At 41.4% G+C, this 21,318-nt stretch overlaps 1 protein-coding gene across 11 annotated transcripts in view; it reads right to left on the bottom strand.

Moving 5' to 3' along the window:
• Positions 1-21,318, bottom strand: part of ARFGEF3 (ARFGEF family member 3) — a 123,491-nt gene that overhangs the window by 28,492 nt on the left and 73,681 nt on the right. For 4 of the 11 annotated variants that reach the window (XM_043543009.1, XM_043543011.1, XM_043543013.1 and 1 more), the window contains 13 exons: positions 19,412-19,495; positions 18,233-18,399; positions 17,014-17,179; positions 13,665-13,772; positions 13,032-13,247; positions 12,679-12,789; positions 11,058-11,208; positions 9,782-10,096; positions 8,046-8,179; positions 5,919-6,064; positions 4,208-4,387; positions 3,360-3,504; positions 1,915-2,037 (listed from right to left, as the gene is read on the bottom strand). In XM_043543009.1, the coding sequence (XP_043398944.1) occupies positions 1,915-2,037; positions 3,360-3,504; positions 4,208-4,387; positions 5,919-6,064; positions 8,046-8,179; positions 9,782-10,096; positions 11,058-11,208; positions 12,679-12,789; positions 13,032-13,247; positions 13,665-13,772; positions 17,014-17,179; positions 18,233-18,399; positions 19,412-19,495 (2,046 nt within the window). The remainder of the gene's footprint in view (positions 1-1,914; positions 2,038-3,359; positions 3,505-4,207; positions 4,388-5,918; positions 6,065-8,045; positions 8,180-9,781; positions 10,097-11,057; positions 11,209-12,678; positions 12,790-13,031; positions 13,248-13,664; positions 13,773-17,013; positions 17,180-18,232; positions 18,400-19,411; positions 19,496-21,318) is intronic. The other 7 variants (XM_007058073.4, XM_043543010.1, XM_043543016.1 and 4 more) reach the window with 3 other exon arrangements.

Raw genomic sequence — 21,318 nt, 5'->3', positions numbered from 1 at the left:
GTTACTCTGGAGATGGATTTGTTAATGAGATAATGGGAGAAATTTGTTTTTTGTTCAAGGAATTTTAGATAATTTTATTTAAAACTTTTCAGTGCCTATTGCTAGCGGCAGGTGCTTTCCAATAGTTAAAGCAAATGAACAGATCTATATATAATTTATTGTTAAAAATTTGGTTCCTAATAAGCACTGTACTATAGGTGTGCAAGATCTAGGGCCTTATCCAAAACTCACTGAAGTCAGTGGGGAGACAGCTGTTGATTTCAGCAGGCTTTGGAACAAACCCCTAATGCATAAGTGTCCTTTCCTTGGTTACTGAGGGTATGTCTATACTACCCGCCGGATTGGTGGGCAGTGATCAATCCAGCGTGGGTCGATTTATCGTGTCTAGCCTAGACGCGATAAATCGACCCCTGAGCGCTCTCCCATCGACTCCTGTACTCCACCACCATGAAAGGCGCAGGCAGAGTCGATGGGGGAGTGGCAGCAGTTTACTCACCGCAGCGAAGACACCGCGGTGAGTAGGTCTAAGTATGTCGACTTCAGCTACGTTATTCACGTGGCTGAAGTTGTGTAACTTAGATCGATTCGCCCCCCTCTTCCCCCAGTGTAGACCAGGCCTCTGTATCAGCAAAATTCTAGTAACAGTTGTTGATGGTCTGTATTTCCAGATAACTAGAACAACACTTGTAGGTAAATATTACATATGAGACATTTCATTAAAATTCAGAATTAGACATATAGATTAGGAATTCCATTTGTCCATTAAAATTTTACAAACAAGAAATATCCATTTCTTTTCCCTTTGATAAATCCATCTCACCAAATGGAAAACATATTTTTTAAACCATCAAGAGAAACATCTGTTTCTGAAGACAGCCAGGTTCAGTGTTTGCCAGTTTGCTCTTCACATACCATTTTAATTTTCTTCATAAAGTAGCAAATAATTGAAGTTACCCTCCCTTCCCCTCCTCAAGGGCCAGATCTTGTGTCCACTGAAGTCAGTGGTAAAACTCCCATTGACTTCAGTGGGTGTGGTCACGCACAAAGTTACTGTGTCATTTATGAATTAAAGGTAGAGTTAAATAAAAGAAGAAAGTACGGCCCCGTCCAGTTTCCCCTGGCATTTTGCTATTTACATTAGTAGAAGGAGAATCAATTCAACACTTCCTTAGAATTTCTGACAATTGTTTTTTAAATGATCAAAGCAAGCAGGGAAATGTGAATAAGAGGGCAGAACAACCCATCCAAATTCGCCTTTGTTCTGAAATTTCTCCAAGCACTACAATTAAAGTACAGGGTCACCTTGACTTGGCATACCCTATCTTCTCTCCATTCACTCTACCCTCACTATCAGAAAAGAAAAGTTAATCTTGCTGACAGATTGTTATTACCTGTGATATTCATGTTCTTACTGAAGGGTCCAGCAGAGTTCTGGCAGTTTGTGTGCCAAACACTGCTGCTAGGAGACTGGGGAAAAAATGTGGCTTTGATCACCGAATGGAAAACTGCCCTTATGAGAAAATGCTATATGCTAAATGTTCTTTGCGCTAATCCAACCCCACCCCCAAATATTACAATACCGTGACTGAAGAGTTCTGGACTATTATGGTACTGTAGAATTCTGTAGTATTTATATAGGGGTAGTAGGTCATTGTGAAAATGAGAAAAAAATTAATAATTAGATGGCTGAATCTTTGTTGCTGTGACATGCCCTAAAATCCAACAGCATCAAAAGTGTTTTTGAATAATCCTTTTATTTTGGTGTCTTTTATGCAGCACCCCTGCTTACCATCTGCTAAACCTCTCTCCAAGCATATTTTGTACCTTATAATAAAGGAAACCTCACTTCTTCCCCTCTCGCCCCCACCACAGAAAGGTTGCGCTTAATGAAAGAAAAGGAAAAATCATATTTACCCAGTCCTTTGACAAACTTCATAAGGCACATAATGTAACTAGTGGCAGCATTGGCAAAGACCTGGATGTTGTCTGTGTTGAGAAATGCTTCAAAAACATCAAAAACTGGAGCCTGGCATTTCCCTGTGAAAACAGTAGGAGGTGAAGGCAGTTATTTTTTTTATTTTATTTTTTTTTTAATAAAGTTGAGGTTCCCTAGTTCAGCTGAGTGTACAGTACCTCTCCTGTGATTGTTAGGCAACTTTCTGACAGGCAAATGTTGTGACTGCCTTGGAAGCTGCATCTACTTTCGTTTTCTCCTTGCTCCCACGGGACTAGCAACCTGAGGGTACTCACACAACCCACTGGTGAGTGTTTTTCAGGTTCCCCTCTGTGCCTGATCAGCAGAGGAGTGAGTCACAGTTTCACAGATTCCAAGGCCAGAAGGCACCTTTGTGACCTCCTGTATAAACACAGGCCAAAAAATTCCCCCCAAATAATTACTAGAGCAGATCTGCCCCAGCTACAGAGACTTGTCTCTAGAGCAGGCTGTAGCACTTCATGCTTTTAGCTCCGGTTTAGGTACCTGGTTCAATTCTTGGTGTTGCTGGCTGACATGGTGGCTGTCACATTCACAATCTTGACACTATTTGACAGAGGCATAACTGGTCTGTTATCCTGAGTTGAATATAAGCCTTTTAAAGCCTGCCTAATGTACATAATGGAGCTGAAAGACTAGATTCCAGCAGGCACATAATACATGCCTATATTTGACTTTAAAACATTTTAAAATACCTGTTAAGTTGATCAAAAGTCAGAATAATGAATATTTCTCCATATAAGCGCCATAAAATTGACATGCTGTGTTCAGGAGAGATCTGGGACTGATACACCAAAACAGTTACAGATTAGACTTCAGGGGTTATGTGTTAGCATTATGTGAGATGAAGCTGCTCACCATCTCCCCTACACTTCTAGTGCTAACAGTCCTCCTCTTACAGGAGCTCCTGTTTCACACTGGGGGCAAAACGTAGGCTGCCTGGCCTGGGTGCAAAGACAAGAGACGGCCATAAGGAGCATCTTTCTTTCCTCCAGGAGGACAGCCGCAGAGGAACCTGATAGACCTAATGTTCCAGCAGCAGAACATGGCTTGGCCAGACTGCTGAACGGCTCTGTTAACGTCCTCTCTTTCTCACCTCTGTGTCTCTGCTACTGTCTGGCAGGAATCACAGGATAAAGTATTCAGAGATTTACATTTGTTTTCTTACTAAAAAATATTCTAGATACTGCACTACTCCACAGTAAGGACCCAACTCACCCATGACACCACTGAGTTTTGCAGTGTATTGTTTTGGACCCTTATTGTAGATTATGGTTGTATTTTTATTTACTTATTTATTATGTCCTAGAGATAATGGGACGAAGAAACAGAGACATATCAAACAAGCAACAGAGAAAACTCGTACCCATAGAATACTCTCCAACAAGGTACTCCTTAAGCTCTGACTTGCTACTGCTGTGTACTGTTTCCAGTGCACTGAACAAGGGCCTCCACCCGGACTGGATCTGAATGGAACACACCTCTACCAGCTCTCCTATAGACGTGATCACCTGTTGTAGGCAAAGCAGAGAGGGCTTTACAAACATAAGTCCATCCAGCAGAACAGGTGGAAGGAATGACGAACAGAAATTACCATACAAACACCTACAGAAGTAACTGAAAAATGTAGATTTTTCTATAGTTTTTTTCCAGAGAAAGTTACTCTTCATTAACATGTATAGGACTGGAGGTGGATTTCTGTTGAATAATCACGTTTCTGCTCTAAGGAAAGAGAACAGCTAAACCACCAGGCATATATTCCAAAAGCCTAGTGCTGCTTGGCTGCAATTGGATGTGACCCCTCTTTGAAGATGTGGCTCTAATGCAGTGTATACTAGGCGGAATCCCTTACCTCGTAAAAGAAGTAATTTCAACCTGAGGTGAGTCCTGACAAAGGAGCAGAGCAGAATATAGTACTGCTCAACAACACACTACGGTGTAGAAAAGCCACTGTACTGAACTGCACTGGGGTGACAATGGTCAGGGCTCCTTTTACAGAGCGGAGCTTATTACAAAAATAATTGTGCCCTGTCTACCACAGTTTGTGTTGGTGCTATAGTTAGGGAGAAAGGACCCTTCTGAAACCCTGAATAGAGAAACCACCCCATTAAAGGAAAGTAGGCAGATACTCTAGCCACTAGGTGTACACCTGAGACCGCCCTCACTGTTTGTATGGCACACAGGGTATAGACACCATCATCAGGGTTGACTTGCCTGGTCCTGGACATCCTCATCACACAGCTCCAGCTGCATGATGCGCTCAAAGGGGCGGAACAGCGCCTCACTGAAGTGAAAATGAGGGGGCTCATTCCAGTCTGTCAGCACCTCTGTGAGGATGTCATGGATGAAGGAGACAGCCTTCCGAGAAACATGTCTCTCCTTATGACAGGCAGCCTACAGGGACAGAAGGGATGAAGGAAGAAATACCAGAATTTTGGCCAAGCAAAAAAAATTGCTTTTCGATTAGATTGTTTTGGGGGAGGCAGAAGTAGCAACTTGATAGTGCCACGCTCCAAAAATAGCTCCAGCGTAGTGTGACCAGAGGGTCCTACTTGAATGAACAGAGTGACTGTCCAATGGAAAACAAGGAACTGTGTATCCGAGATGCTTAGTATTCTGGATACGCAGGAAGATTTACTGAGAGTTCAAAGAAAGCACTAAACTCAAAAGTTAAAAAATGGGTCTACAATCGTCCTGGCTTTTTCAGATTACTGTTCATTTGAATGGCTAACGTGTGAGAGATTCGATTTCTCTTCATTCTCATTGTATAAATATAATGTTTTCTTAAAAGGCCATTTACGGATAAGGACTTTACTTAGTATGTTCTTAGACTCCAGAATAAAAGCCTCTCTGGAAAGGGACCTGGTATCTGTTTGGAACTAGCTACTGATAGCACAATAAAAATGACTAGCAATAAAGTACACTAAAAAAGAAATGGCATGCTGTCAACAGTACACTGCTCACTTGGCAAGAGCTATTCCAAAATCAGGGCTGGAGTGAATCTGGACAGAAAATTATTCCATACTGGGGACTATCCAGGCATCTCTAAGCTCAGGCCCTTCACTCCATCCAGCCGCTTCTTCCTTATGCTTTCACCTATGCCAAAGTTCACCAACAGAGAACTATACTGACCCAACATTTTGAAAGCGACAGGTGATTTTGGGAGTCTCACTCTTTGGATGCCCAAATTAACACATTTTAAAGGGGCCTAGATATCAGAAGGTGAGTGCTCAGCACCTTCTGAAAATTGGGCCCCTTTAAAGTACCTGAAGTTGGGCATCCAAAGTCACTAGTCATTTTGAAAATTTAGACCACTTGTACAGTCAAAACATACCACTATGGACACTTTAACAGGCCTTGACACCTGACTTCAAATATTTTCTTTAACGTAGATCTTAAACGCCTGAGAAATGTGCTTCCTGTGCACCTTAAAAACCCGAATGCATGATGACACATGTTCATTAACAAAAACAAAGTTCAGGCGCACATACTTATTCATGTGAATGACATACACCCAAGAAACCCAGCTCCATTACATAGAACAGTTTTCAATTATTTTAGGCACAACTAGTTTCCACAGGAATATAGGAATTGCCATGTTGAAATAGACCAATGGTCTGCCTCTGGAATCATGTTTCCAAATGTAGCAATTACCAGACGCTTGAGAGGTAGGTGTGAAAATGCCCACAACGTACCTATCTCTAGCTGTGCAATACTGCACCATTAGAAGAGGAGGGTATTTCTTCTTGACTCTAGCTAATGAAGAAGATTAATAACCCTTAAAATGTTATTCTAACCAGTATAACTGCAGATATTCTGCTTTAGTCATTTAAAGGTTCAAACTTTTTCTGAATCTCTCTAAGTAAGGTGCGTGTAGAATATCTTGTAGCTCTGACTGCCACAGGTTCTTCTTTCTCTCTCTCACCTCTACAAGATGAGGTGCCACCAGGCTCCAGCAGCGCATGAGGTGGAGCAATGGGCGGGATTTACTCCGTACAATCCTGAGCATGGCATCCCCAAGACGAAACAAATGGAGTGCACTTCTCCTGTCCTGGGTTGACTTTACCTCACCTACAGGAAAAATTAGGTGCATTAAGTAAATAAATGTGAAAATTAATTGTTATGACCAGAGGGGCAATTAACAGAAATTAGGTATCTGCAGCATTTCATATCTTCAGGTCTGGGTTGGAATTCAGATCTGGCCAAATTATTTGATTTTAATTACATACACATCAAGACCAATCCAGAATGGAATTTGGCTTAGCAAGCAGTCTGTGCTTGCAAAAAGCACAGGAATAGACTGAGAAAAGGACCTACACTGTAGGAACAGCTTACACAGCTATGCAGCTTAGACATGTCTCACTGGCTTCAAATATTGTGGATTTTTTCAAATGCATTTTTAAAGTGTAAACACTTGGGGAAAGTATAAAATAATAAATCAATGATAACAATAAATAATAATGTTCAGTACTGGTGAATATGCAGTCTAGGTGGGAAAGTGGTTTATGATTCATCCTGAGTACAACGAGTTGGCTTTAGAAGCCTTTGGTAACATTTACAGGGAAAAAGAAAATGAGTACTTGTGGCACCTTAGAGACTAACAAATTTATTTGAGCCTAAGCTTTTGTGAGCTACAGCTCACTTCATCGGAGCATCCGATGAAGTGAGCTGTAGCTCACGAAAGCTTAGGCTCAAATAAATTTGTTAGTCTCTAAGGTGCCACAAGTTCTCCTTTTCTTTTTGCGGATACAGACTAACACGGCTGCTACTCTGAAACCCCCGATTTACAGGGAAGAGTATTAACTGCAGTTTCTTTGTTTTCTTAGTAGTGGAAGGTTGTAAATTATCTTACCTGAGCTGAAGAACACAGGACAAAGAGCACTCAAAAACATACTCTGAATTTCCCAACAGACAGTACATATTCTTAATTCCCCAACACTTTGAAAACCATCCTAATACAAAGAATTTCATCTCCCACTGCTCTCAAAATGTTGGGAAATTCACATCACTGACTGGCTCAAAAGGATTACCCTTCTTTTATCTCTAATGGAGAACATAATTAGAAAGCTGACCTCTTTTTGACACTGAAAACAAATATTTAAGCAGCTGTGTGCGCTAGGCTAATTATTAATGGCATGAATCTTTAAAATGGAATTATTATTACTACTAACATTTGTTGATGGAACACTGTGTAGAGAACACAGAGGGAGACCATTTATTAATAATAAAGTAATGCATGCTGTTGAGTCCTGGAGAGAGGAGACGTATGAGCTGAAAATAACAAATTGATTGTCATTCTGGAACAATGCAAAGTAGCACAAAAAACAATCTGAATTCACTCGGGGTGAAACTCACCCCTTTGCAGAGGGACAGTACTAATCCTGTGCTCCACTCAAGTCTCACTTAGATCTTGGTCCAAAGTTCTTTGAGTCAATGGAAAATTTTCTTTTTGATCAGGTCCTTATGCCCAGTCCAAAGACCTACGGGAGACTTAAGTATTGCACAGCCCTTGTGCTACAGAGGGGTGGATTCCACACTGAGAGGGAGAAACCTGGAGAACATACCACCCCCCCGCCCCCGCTTTATCTTGAGAGCTCCTGTTGGGTGCTCTGTCTACAACCCACTCATGGCTTATTGCCATGTATACCCACTTAATGACATGTAACCTTCACCCGCCATCTAGGTCACCTCTGAATTTAGCCCATAGATGTTATTAATTTGGAACCTTAAGAGGACATTTAAAATGGATTGTTGTTATTGTTTATATTATAGTAGCACCCAGATATCCGAGTCAGGATTAGTGCCCTGTTGTGCTAGGTGCTGTATCACAGAAGTTGAAAGCTCTCTTGGGCAGGGACTGTAGCTATCTTTTTAAAATGCTTTGCAATTCCCCAACTGAGGGATTTTACACTGAACTCTGTATTTTATTGTTGCCTTTCAGCTATCTGTTCTGGGTATATTGTAGCAAAATGAACACAAAGTAAAACATGTAGGAAATGCAGAAAATATACAAGAAACACCTGAATCCTTATGAGGCCTTTAGTAGATTTACCTGGCATTGTTAAGGAGTAATCAACTGTATCTGTGACTGAGTAGAAGAGCTGGGACTGAGAAGCTTTTTTGAGCTGGTATAGGAAGCCACCCAGTGCCATCAGGTTTAGCTTGTGAGCAGCATCTTCAAATAGCCTGTAAGCAATAGTGCAGAGAATGTAACTTGAAAATGAGCCATGGAGGTTAAAGTTTCTATGTGCACTGAAGAACCTCACCTACATGCAGCCACTGCCTGCCAGTGTTAGCAGCAGATTAGTTTACTGAGAGTTTATTAGTTTATATAGTGTTACTGAGTCCACTTTGATCCACCAGCTTTATTATTTTTGGCGGGAGGAAGAGCAGGGGGTTACAAAATGAACCAGAACTCATTCTGGGGCTCTAGCTGTGCCACAGACCATTCTTAATCCCACCTCAAAATACATCTAGTGGTTTAATGCCACAATCTGTCCAATAGCGAACAATCCAAAACATGACATGGGTCAGCTCTTCAGCTGAGGTGAATTGACACAGCTCCATTATCTTCACAGTTACACCAATTTGCACCATCTGAGGAGCAAGCCCCAGATATATGTAACGTAAGTGAATTAATCTCACTGAGAAATGTAGGCCTGAATTTTCAGACACAGGACCCTAAAGTTCAGCACTCAGCCAAGCAGTGTGATTTTCAGCAAGACTGCACATCCAACGCTCCCCACTGAGCTGCTGCTTTTCTGAATTAGGATTGTAGTTTAAAACAAAAAAGCATCCGATGAAGTGAGCTGTAGCTCATGAAAGCTTATGCTCAAATAAATTGCAAAAAGAAAAAGGAGTACTTGTGGCACCTTAGAGACTAACTAATTTACTTGAGCATAAGCTTTCGTGAGCTACAGCTCACTTCCACTTTCATGCATCCGATGAAGTGAGCTGTAGCTCACGAAAGCTTATGCTCAGATAAATTGGTTAGTCTCTAAGGTGCCACAAGTCCTCCTTTTCTTTTTGCGAATACAGACTAACACGGCTGCTATTCTGAAACCTGTCAAATAAATTGGTTAGTTTCTAAGGTGCCACTAGTACTCCTTTTCTTTTAGCTTAAAGCTGTAAACTGAACTTTACATTAATGTAAAATTGGGTTTTTAAAGTCTTTATTTATTATGTATTTTAAAAAAGGAGATCACAACACTATCTTGACTGATATCACAGTGAAATTCCATAACAGCCGAGTCAAAAACCAAGACAGCCAGGGCTTAACCTTGCTCTCATTCAGTCAACAGAAAATCTCTCCTTCACTTGAACGGGACAGGATCAGGTGCCTATTGAGGTCCACGGTGAAGTTGCATTACAAAATCACACCTATGTAACTAAGAGCGCTATTAAGCATTTGTATTATTCTGTGTCCTGTGCACAGTGTTACAATTCTGAATTTAATAAAAAATGATGCAGCATACGAAATACACTGCTCAGGCATTAACTATTTTTTCCCTCATAATTTACAAATACATTCCTCTTGGGGATGGAGCCCAAGCATAGAAAATTTTAGCAAAAAGGAGATGTTTATTTTTTTAGCATGTTACGAGTATGTGAAAATAAGATGTGCTAATAGAAATCTCAACCCCACCTCAACTATAGCATTACCTGCTGAGCAAATGGCATAAACATTTGTAAAGTCCAGAACTGGTAGCCTGTTTCCTTTACTTTATAGGAAGGCTCAGGAGAGGTTTTGAGAAGCCAAAATCAGGTTTCAGACATTGCCATCCATACCTGTCAGCCTGCGTGGAGAGGATAAGGACAGCCTTGGCAGCATTGCTCCCACTTAGCAGGCTGCTGCCGCGAAAGTCGAAAGCTCTGCCCTTGCTACCCTCCTTGATGAGGTCCTGGATGGAGATGGGCTGGATGACGGGATTATTGCTCAGGGTGGTCTCCTGCTCAGGGGTCAATTCCTGGGGAGAGTCTGCAGACGGATAATCCACCTGCAACCCTCCTGCGGCCTGCTGCGATTGGGTTATAGTGAGAGGGGGCTGAGATGCGCCATCGCTGAAATGGGTGTGCTCCAGAGTGCTGATGTATTCACACACCCTGAGAACAAATGGGACAAGATGGACTGTGAATCCCTAGAGTCAGTCACTATAGAACTGTTTGGTTCTGCACTGCACTCGCTCCTTAAAGGTAATCTGGAAACATCTGTAGAATAATGAAGTCCAATGTATTTGTTTTACTGGTCTCTAATAGTGTCTGTCTCTGCAGCTAGTTTAATCATTTAGAAAACACATAGTGATGTAGGCCAATTGCAATAAAAGGGGGCACAAAAGCAAAAAGAATCCCACTACCAGAAAAGGGTAATGGAGACCACTGGCAGGTGGTCATGTCTGCTTTGGCACCACTCTGGCCTATGGAGCCAGCCTATCTGGTGCCAGGCAAGTGGAGGTCTGCTATCATGTCATTTGGCCTGGAATTTCTCTGAAGGGGATATTGCACTTATTTACAGTCTGAGGGGAAGACTTCCAGAAGTGCCTGCTGGGGTTTGTTGTTCCTAAAGGCCTGGACTTTCAATGACCTTAGAAAGGAAGGATAGCCTAGTGGATAGGGCACTTGCCGGAGACCTGGGTTCAGTTCCTGGGTCTGCTGCAGGCTTCCTATGTTTCCTTGCACAGGGGTGTTAGATGCCTCAATACCCTTTGAGGATCTAGGCCTTAGAGAACTGAGGCACAGGGGAGCTATCAGTACTATGGGGGATAATAGCACTGCCCTGGTTCACAGCAGTGCTGTGAGGATCAATATATTAAGGACTGGAAAGCACTCAAATGGGTGTATCTAAGATTATCCTTAGGTCCTTTTAAAAATCTCCTCCTCATTCTCCTTTCACCCACTGAATTGCACTCAGTCTCCTAGGTCCACTCTATTTGTGTGTATGGCACTGGAGCACCCCCCAGAATGACAGAGTGAATGCATACAGATTTATTTCTCTCTCTCTCTAGGTAGCAGGAGTTGTATTCTGTTAAAATACATTTTCTGACCTAAAGCCAGTAGATTCCTGTACCTGAACACATGCGGCCAACAGTCTTGATTGTGGCTTCCCATTTCCAGGCCCACATTGAGGATGGCATCCATGCACAAAACATGAGCAGGGTGCAGGCAGACTCCCTGCACTTTCCCAATCTGTTCCAGCTTCTGCTCCACTTTCTGTTTCACTGTCCCGTTAACAATAAAAGAACATTTAAGAACATCCATCACTTAAGAAACACAAACAATTGTTCTCACAGATGGTGGGGATGGAGAGGACTACAATATGAAAGAGATCTATATTAAGATGGCATTTTAGACAAAACATAAAAGCAAACACCTTTTTCGGATGTACTTAAAAAAATCCCTTTTTATTTGTGTGTATGTGAGAGAATGTACTGCTCACGGAAGGTGCTAAACTGACTCCGTTACAGATTCACATCTTCTTGTTATTCACAACAGCCGCAGCATTGCAAGACCCAGTGCAAGCTTCCTTCTACAGCTGGTTGGAATCATTTTTGACAATGTCTTTTCACTGAAGCGGAGATACTTCATGGAGATGTATTACATTTGACAAGTTCCATGACAGGAAGGTCTCTGAGGTCCAGGGTTGATTCCCTGGTCACTTGATAACAGAGAGACCCAAATCAAAAACCTGATCTTTTTTTTTTTATCAAAAAAGACGTTTCAACGCCATTCCTTTTCACTGAAACACTGGAAAGGTCTGTATCTGTACCAAGGTGGAACAAACACCAATTTTGAAACCTTGAAAGTTGTCACGGAACAGAACTGTCATCCTCCAGCCAGTTCTACTTCCCCCATATTGATTGGCCAATATGCCCCAAGTCTCATTTCCAGGGCTTTCTTCTAGGGGTCAGAGGTTTTCCACTCTCAGACTTATTCAGTCTTTGGCCTCTGCTGACTGCCACTTAGGGCCAGTTGTGATGGCCATTTTTGTGTCATGAACTTCTATCCAGTGGGAACTGGAGTGAGGTCTCCAAATTCATTTCACTCAGGCCACCAAGTAAACATGTGAGGTTGACAACTTTGAGTGACTTATGATCTGCACTGGCTTTGAAGCAGTAATCTAGAAGTGACATACTTTTTATTCCATTCCTACATTTTTTCAGCTTCATCAAGCTTAACTTGCTACACTTTAGAGATAGGCAATTTTAAACATCTGAGACTATGTGATGGTAAAGGATGTATATGTAAATAAGCAAGCTGAGTGAACGTAATGAAAATAAGCAAGACTGAGCATATTCTGGTGTCCTGAATTCCTGGTAGTGTCAGATACGTAAGATATACGTTTTTATAAATTATTACTACTCAGGTGCCACTACGGCTGCATTTGTGTCACCAAACTTTAAAAGATGAAACTTTAAAATACAGTTTGAGTTTAATGGTATTCAACTGAATCAATAGAAGATTTATACAGAATAAAATGGAGTGTGAAGTAATAACAAGATCCTGGTACAGTGAAGTCTGTGTGAGCTTAATGGTTCCCCTGTGTAGGTGTACTTCCCAAATATTTGCATGGCAATGTAATGTGGCAGTGAAATCCCCCCATCCCTACCTTTCCCATAACAAAATACCTTACAATGTCATTACTATAAGGAACATTAGATAATAAGGACTACTTGGCCAATACTAGCTACCTTGAGTTATAGCATCACTGGGCTCTTGGGCTTCTCTTTCCTCCTTCTCTTCTTGAACACAGGAGGCAGCAGCCATTTGGGCAAGGGCAGATGCACAATTAGCAGCAACCCCTACAAAGAGGCACAACAGTTATTGCTAATCAGCATTTTCATGTATCTTCTTCACTGGATTTATGCAGTCTTACCCTCAGACAGCATCACGAACAGAGCTATTGACTTCTACACCAGCTTTACTGTGCTTTCCAGTTTGCTTCCCTCTTCTCCAAATCCCCCCCTCCCTCTTAAGAACACTTACTATGCACTAGTTCATCCAATTATATGAATCCATCTAGGAATTCAGTCCATATTGATACCTAGAGCACAGCTCAGCCGGGCTGCCTTCCTCAGTCCATCCAGGCTCATACAAATGGAATCTTTCTCCTTCTGGTTCTGCTCTTTGACGCCTTCGGCTCCCAGGATGAATGCTAACCCTTTGGAGCTTCCTGCCATTCGACCAGTCAAAGGTGTGGATAAGGTATCAATCAAATTCTTCCAGCAACCGATCAGAAGGTATCGGGCAAAAGCAACACCTGGAGTAAGAAATGCATCCATCATTTTCCTGGAAGTTGAAACAGCTGCTGCTTTGTCATTAGGGGGAAACAGACCCTGTTCCTTCTCTACTTGCTGGACCATCTGATCTTTTGACTACAGCACAGGCTTTATTGATGTAGGCCACTTTACATTCTAAATGTTTGATCTTTTGTTCTTGAATGTGTTTTACTTTTTATGAAAACACAGTTAAACTATCTGAAGCCTGCTGCAGCACCAGCTGTGATTACAACACTTAAGCATAGTAGGTTAAATTAATCCATGGTATAACTTCACTGGGTTTAGTCCCCCGTTTGTCTGAAGGCATTGCACACTTGAATAAATTCCCTGGGGTCCTATTGTATATTATAAGCCTACTAACGGTGGACACATACACGTACACAATACAGACTCACTACCTGCCACAACAGAATCATCGGTCTTCTGGTTCTGGGAGAGAGGAGATTGTGTTGATGCAGATGCCATCAGCTGCCCACCTATTGCACTGCTCCCCAAGCCATCAATGTCTGCCAGACCATAAAAACACACACAAGGGGTCAGAAGAACATTTCATATTGAACCACTGCACTAAGAGAGTTCCAGAATTTCTGATGGTATATTTTAAAAGGTATGATTCTCAGTTATACATCTCTGGCAGTGTGAAGGGACCTTAATGAGGGTGCAAAAGGGCCTTCGGGTAAATAAGAATGATATCCCCGAGTGTTCTCTTCAGTGCAACTTTAAATGATTCAAAGAGAAGGGCATCCATCACTTTCCTTGGTCCATAGTCCAGTAGACCTCACTGATAGGAAATTTCCTCCTGGGGTTCGTCACAGTTTAGGATAAGCCACATCTTTGACTCTGCTAGCCTCTCTAAGTGGGTGCTTGGGGTGCAGGCCCATCTGGATTTGGGTACTGCAAGCCTTATCTTTGGGAGCTGTGACCAGTGGGTAACACAGTGACCCAAAACAGCCTTTTCAAAACGAAGTATTGTTTAATCTTAACAGTAGGAACAAAGCATAACCAGAGAAAAGGGTTTTTAACACAATGAAAGATGTACACACATATCTATCTTACATATAGGCTTAGGTAGGCCTGGTAGGTTAGCCCAGACACTCCAAACTTTAGGGATTCGGTTTCAGTCTGGTCCCCAGCAGTCTCTCCCTTTGGGGGCTGCCTTTTTATCCATCCCAAAAGTTTTGTGTTCCAGCCCTTCCCCCATTATTACAAGCTGGATGACTGAACTCAGCATTGTTGGAGGTAAAACATTAGAATGAATGACACCTGTCCTTCATCCACCAGTAAATGGGGCTATCTGAAGTTATTGTTCCTTAATACAAGAAGCCTCTACTTTTATGAGCCCTGTGTAATCATATTGCACATAAACACAGAAACAGAATGTATAATATTGATAAAATATTACAGGCATCCCCACCTCATTCACAATATTCATCCTAAATTTTCTTTCTAGGGAAATTAAAGGGAGCACTGAAGTGTTTGTCAGAGGAGTTCTGGTCTTTTAGCTTCTTAGCAGAGTTATGTCTCAGCAGTAGCATTTCAGCATATCCCTGGCACAGTATCAATCTAAGTCAATGAGAGTTTAATCAGTGGAAAAACTGCAGGCTCAGACTCCCAGTATTTATGCTTGTACAGAGCCCTGGGTACACTGACATTACATTCCTGTGATATCATGAAACCAGTGACCTACTGCTGCTCCAAAAATCTGCCTGTGAAAATACAAATCTAGGATGTGAGCCCAGAACATAAAGAACATGGAATGCTCTTTTCAAAAGATTCCCCCCCGAGACACCTGCAGTGACAAAGGAGTCTGGTGTGTTGAACCACACTGTTCCTAGGCAGTTACACAGCTTCCTTTCCCATTCATCAGTATTTACCTACATGTGCTGGTCAAGTTTTAAAAACCCCTTTGACTTCTTTCCAAAACTACACATTTTTTGAACAATAATGGCAGCTTGCTACTATAGAACATTGTGGGCCACATCTTCCCTGGCGTAAATTGAAATAGCTCCATTGACTTCAATCAGTTATGAATGAACACTGATGAACGAAGAAGGCAGTTTTTTGGGACAGAACTGCTAAGGAGCAGCAACATTTAGGTCTTATATAGTGCTTTACAAAGGCAGTCAGTGTTGTTGCCCCATTTTACTGGTGGGGAAGCTGAGGCACCAGGAGGGATGCGACTTGTTCAAGGTCACCGAGCAGGTCAATGGCAGAGCGAAGAGTAGAATCCAGGTCTCCTATGGTCTAGTCCATCTGCTCGATCCACGAGGGAACACTGTTTCCTCAGTCTAACCCACAACATTCTATCTTTATCACTCTGGGACTCTGAAGGAGAATCTTCTGAAAGGCACACACCATGTTCTTTATGTTCTGGACACAAATCCTAGATTTATATTTTTGCTGATAGATTTTTGGGGCAGCAGTAGGTCATTGATTCCAAGATATCAAAAGAGGATCATTTCAGCATTTGCTGGAGGCAATCCCTCAAGCTCAGTTATACCAGCTGAGGATCTGTCCCTATAACGTCGCTGACAAAGCTACAGAGCTACTTTCAACATGCTCTGATCATTCAAACCAGTCAGTGAACGTTCCTATACAGCATGTTTTTACATTGCCTAGCGCAATTGAGCCCTGATTCTGATTAGAAACATAAAACTGGCCATACTGGGTCAGACCAATGGTCCATCTAGCCCAGTATCCTATCTTCCAACAGAGACCAGGGCCAGATGCTTCAGGGGGAACAAACTGAACAGGGCAATTATTGAGTGATCCATCACCTGTCGTCCAGTCCCAGCATCTGGCAGTCAGAGGCTTAGCCTGCTGCCCATTTATTTAATTGGATGACACCTGTTCTTGTGTTCTGCAAACGGGTAAACAACACTTCCTTATTCACTCTCTCCACACTATTCATAATATTATAGTCCTCTGTCATATCCTCCCTTAGTCGTCTCTTTCCCAAGATGAACAGTCCCAGTCTTTTTAATCACTATTAATATGGAAACTGTTCCATACCCTTAATCATTTTTGTTGCTCTTCTCTGTACCTTTTCCAATTCTAAGATATCTTTTTTGAGATGGGCGATCAGAACTGGATATAGTATTCAAGGTGGAGACGTACCATGGATTTATGTAGTGGCATTATGATATTTACGGTCTTGTTTTCTATCCCTTTCCTAATGGTTCCTAACATTCTGTTAGCTTTTTTGACTGCCGCTGCACACTGAGGAGATGTTTGCTGAGAACCATCTACAATGACTACAAGATCCCTTTTCTTGAGTGGTCACACTAATTTAGACCCCATCATTTTGAATGTATCAATGGAATTATGTTTTCCAATGTTCATGACTTTGCACTGGGACTTGCAGCACTGCCATAAAAACAAACAAAAGAAACAAAAAACAAAACAACACAATCCTTTCAGAGTCTACTCAGTTTTTGGTCACACTGGCCATAGGGAATCAAGATACGGTCAGGTATCTTTTGATTTGATCCAGGATTTCAATACAGAGTGTCCAATCCAGATTAAACAACCGGATACATGCCATAGCTGAATCCAATTTCTTCTCCACTGGCACTTTAGTGAGCACCATATTTTAGCACTATGGCATGTTGATCTACAGGTAACTGACTGAAGCCTAATGTTCAAGTATTTAATATTTTAGGCATCTGCAGAATGCATTCAGAAGTTAATCTGTACTGATACGAGCATAATACTGTATTCATATGGCCATGGTAATATAATACTGACCAGTCAACATGGTGATGAGCGGAAGACGGTGCTCCTCAGGGTTTCCCCAGTAACCAGCCTCTCCTAGGATGTTCCTTTCCAGTACCTGATGGTAGAGCTCCTCAACCCATGCCTGAGAGAACACCATCAATACTCCACTGGCCTGAACCTGCTTCATAAACTCCTTCTGCAGAGGACAATACAAATCCAAGTGTAACATGATGTTCAGTCACCAGACTGTAAGCCTCAGCCAGCAGATCCACTACTCCTCTCTGAGTGCATCAGACTGCTGAGGAAATGAGGAGGAAAAGGATGGGGATATGGAGCTTCTGTAAGAGTAAAAACTGACCTAGGACTAGATTATGCCTGGCACATACACACCTGGACAATGGCAAGTGAGATGGTGCAAGGAGCTTTTCCCTCTCTTTGTGGCAGCTCATGTAGGAGATAGGCACAATTACAGTTCCTGTGGTGAAGTAATTGGTGGGATTGGTCCTTCAAAACTTCTCCAGGGCTGTACGGGACCAAAAAGGGTGTGGGAAGCAGGCCATGGCCAAACACCCTTAACTTCAGCCTGTTGAATAGGACCTGAGTGCAGGGAGATGTGATGACACCTGCTGCTCTCCATGGGGCACATAGGCTCTGCACTGTCCTCTAATACAAGGCTCTGCCTTCATGGGCCAACTAAGCCCTTACTGAGGCAGGGCCCATTCCTGAAGTCCTTACTCAGGCCAAACTCCCAGCGACACACAAGGCCAAGTTCAGGCCTGGTGCAAGGGATGCACCCCTTAGAGACTTCAGTGGACATTTTGTAAGGATTGAATTATAGTAATTGATAAAAAAACATATGGGAAATACTAATAATGTTCAACGATTAGTTTTGATAGTCACTGGAATCGAAATACTCTGACATTACTGTTAAGGACTGTTTCCCCCCTTCTGCCCCAAATTATGTCAACTAGAGCTAGGTTAATTTATTTTGGCCAATAGTTTATTCATCAAAAAAATGCATTTGGGGTGTGTGTAACAAAAATGATTTGCAAATTTCGGTCAAATGTAGTGAATAGTTTATAGTAGCTTCATGATTTGAAAGTATCGGGTTAGTTTCTCTGCGTACTCTCAAACGGTTGAGAGGAAATGAACGTATTTCAGCTGCTCCAAATAAAATAAATACTGCATCATCAGCCACCCACAGGACTTTTTACTTCTCACCATGGTTTGTTCTATATTCCTCACTCACCAGCAACACAGGTGCTTGGGCAGGTTTCTTCCTGTAGTAGTCAGAGTTGGATAACTTCAGGTTGAGGAGAAGGGTGTAGTGTGAGACCATGTAGATACTGTCTGCATTCATCAGAGTCTGGAAGCTGAAATTGGGGTTCCCCTCAAATCCTGGTGAGAACATCATATCTAACGAAAAGGCAGAGTGAGCCCTCACACTTCAAATAGATTTTGCTCTGGAACAATCGTAACCTAATTCTAGTAAAAGACAGGCCTTTCAGTAGTAATGAATATATATTATATGTGTCTATCGTGAATATTTAATATAATCAATATTTTTCTCCATTCCCATCTCGCGTTTGATCCTGAATGGTGCTGAACACTCTGATTCTAGACCAGCAAAGTCCTTAAGCATGTGTTTAATTTTAACCATATGACTAGTCCAAGACTTCAAAAGGTCATCTGACATGTTTAACGTTAAGCACATGATTAAATGGTTTGTGGAATCAGGAGCAAAGTGCTCAGCACCTTGCAGAATCAAGCCCCGTAACATCATCCACTCTTTGACCTAAAGTTAGAATTACAGGGAGAAATATTTGGTGCTAACCTCAAATTGTCAGTAAATGCTGGACAGCTCATGTAAGTAGCACAAAGAGCTGCTTTTCAGTCGTGCAAAGCATTCCCAACTCCACTTGACTTCAACAGAAGCTATGACTGCTCAGTACCTCTGAAAATCAGGTGTATTTAATGGCACGATCCCTTCTTCTCTGGCAGATATTAGACAGAACTATACGTGTTCTTCCGGGTGAGTTAGTTGACTTATTGGTAGGAAAACATAAGTCAAGTAACTGGAATATTTATCTGAATCCTTGTTTTTGTTTTTAAACTATAGATGGCCACAGTATTTTAGGGCCTTCACCTCTGTTGTTAAACTCCACTTATAGAATATTAATTGATTGATTGAGGGATAATGATCATCTGAGAGGAGTATTTGATATGAAACAAGAAACAACTTCTGAGGTTGGTTAAATGTTTCAGCAAAGTTGAGTCATTTGATAACTACCCAGTGGTTTATTGTGAGAATACTCCTCCCACCATAAAGATCATGCCTGTTTTTAGACAAGATTAAAAAAAAAAAAATTCAATAAACCATAACATTAAAAAAAAAAAACACACAGAAAAAAAATAATGATTTTCTTGCCTCGTGAGGGTTTGAAAGTTCTGTGCTGCTGCTTCCTTGGACTTTCCATTGACGTCACTTTGGGGGCGTGGATAAGGTGAATAACTGTTTGAGGGCGGATTTAGAAAGTGAATAATTGTTCATGGGTGGGTCTAAAAAATGAATAACTGTCTAAGGGAGTGGTGTGTGTGGAAAAGGAGTGATGGGACTGGACATGTATTGTGTCCACAACGATTTCCATATTACTTGTGAGGGGGAGATTGTTTGATATTCCTGTGGTCACACCTGACAGAAATCTTTATCTTGTCTTGTAATAGTCCCCAGTTTGGCAAAACACTTCACTATGCGCTTAACTTTAAGTCTATGAGTAGTCCCAGTGATTGCAATGGAACTACCCATGTGTTTCAAGTTAAGCGTGTGTTTAAGTGCTTTGGTGGATTGAGACTATGATAATGAAACTTGCAGCTACAATATATCGATTTGCTACTTAAGGTCAGTTTATAAAAGATACATAGATACATGAAAGAAGAATAAGGCATTAAAGAGATATTTTAAAGAAAATATGGACAATTATCTTAGCACAAAATTTTGCATATAAAATGCACACAAAATTGCACACCAAACCGATGTGCACAGTAACTGCAATTAAAAGTGCAATAATTTGCAAAATTGCAAATGAAAATGGCTAAGCATGCATGCAAATTAGGTATGCATTTGTGTGCCCAAAGTGTTTGAAAATCTGGACCCCAGAGTTACTGATTCCTCTACAACATGGGAAAGTGGCAGTTCCCTCACATACATTTAATGGACTGAGCAGATGCTCAGCCTCAAAAAGGAAACTAGCAGCTAATGTGTAGGCCTGCATTCATGAACTATTTGCAAGGCATAAACACCATAAAACCCTGCCACTAACAGAATATGATAGATGACTGATAAGCTGTGCTAACCATCCTGCTTGACACTGTTCCCTCTAAGCTGTGCGCGTGTGTGCGTGCACACACATCCTAAACCCCGAGCACACGGTGAAACACCGCGCACACCGAAATCTGCACAGATAAAATTTTTTGCGCACATGGCTTCTCAAAAATTAGAGGGAACATTGCTGCTTGATTATCCAAACAAGGTCTCCTTTGATACAATTAACTCCTTGGTAACGTTCTGAAAATAGCTGTGTCTGCAGTTAAGGAATATTGGTTACTAATTTTAAATTATAAAAAGAGCTTCATCCATAACAAACTAACGCATTATCTGGATGTGGACAACAATTCATTTAATTGTGTAGACAGGTCACAGAAGTCATACCACACAGATTTAATATTTTGCTTAAATCAAGATTGTGTGATGAGAGCTTTTTGCTAATCAAGTATTAAATTATACTGTATAAACAAGCACCCAACTTAGTGCTATTAGTTTTTGTTGTCGCTGCTTTGATCCAGCAACAAATAGGGAAAGATTTTTCTGGGGGGAAAAAAAGATTAAAATTGCAATCATAAGATTTCCCAATGACATATTTCTGACTCTTACCTTTCCTGTATCTCTCTACCTGGCTGACTTTACATCTTTTTTTTCAAATCTCATCTGAAAACACACCAGTACTACCTTCTCTATACCTCACAAATTCATGCTCTCTCAGCTGTTTTTCAATTCTATAATTGTATAAGTATTTTGGGACATAGCTGGTATGAAAGACACTATTATAAATAATACTGTATTGCATTGTTCCAGTGCATAATAAAAAATATGAATGAAACAAAGCAGGTAGGATGGGGGTTCTCTGTGTAGAAACACTGATTTACTGAAAATTCACAAGTTAGCTTGTTAACATCCACACTTAATGGATTTAACTGTATGTAACTGTAGCTATCGGTCAGATCTTTTGCTTAGTAACGGGGTTCTTTACGGAAGCTAAGCTTTCCACCTGTGTCCTT

The sequence above is a fragment of the Chelonia mydas genome, chromosome 3 (genome assembly GCF_015237465.2).
Source record: "Chelonia mydas isolate rCheMyd1 chromosome 3, rCheMyd1.pri.v2, whole genome shotgun sequence".
Lineage (NCBI taxonomy): Eukaryota > Metazoa > Chordata > Testudines > Cheloniidae > Chelonia > Chelonia mydas.
Note: the sequence above shows the minus strand (reverse complement) of the source record. Positions and strands in the feature narration are given on the sequence as shown.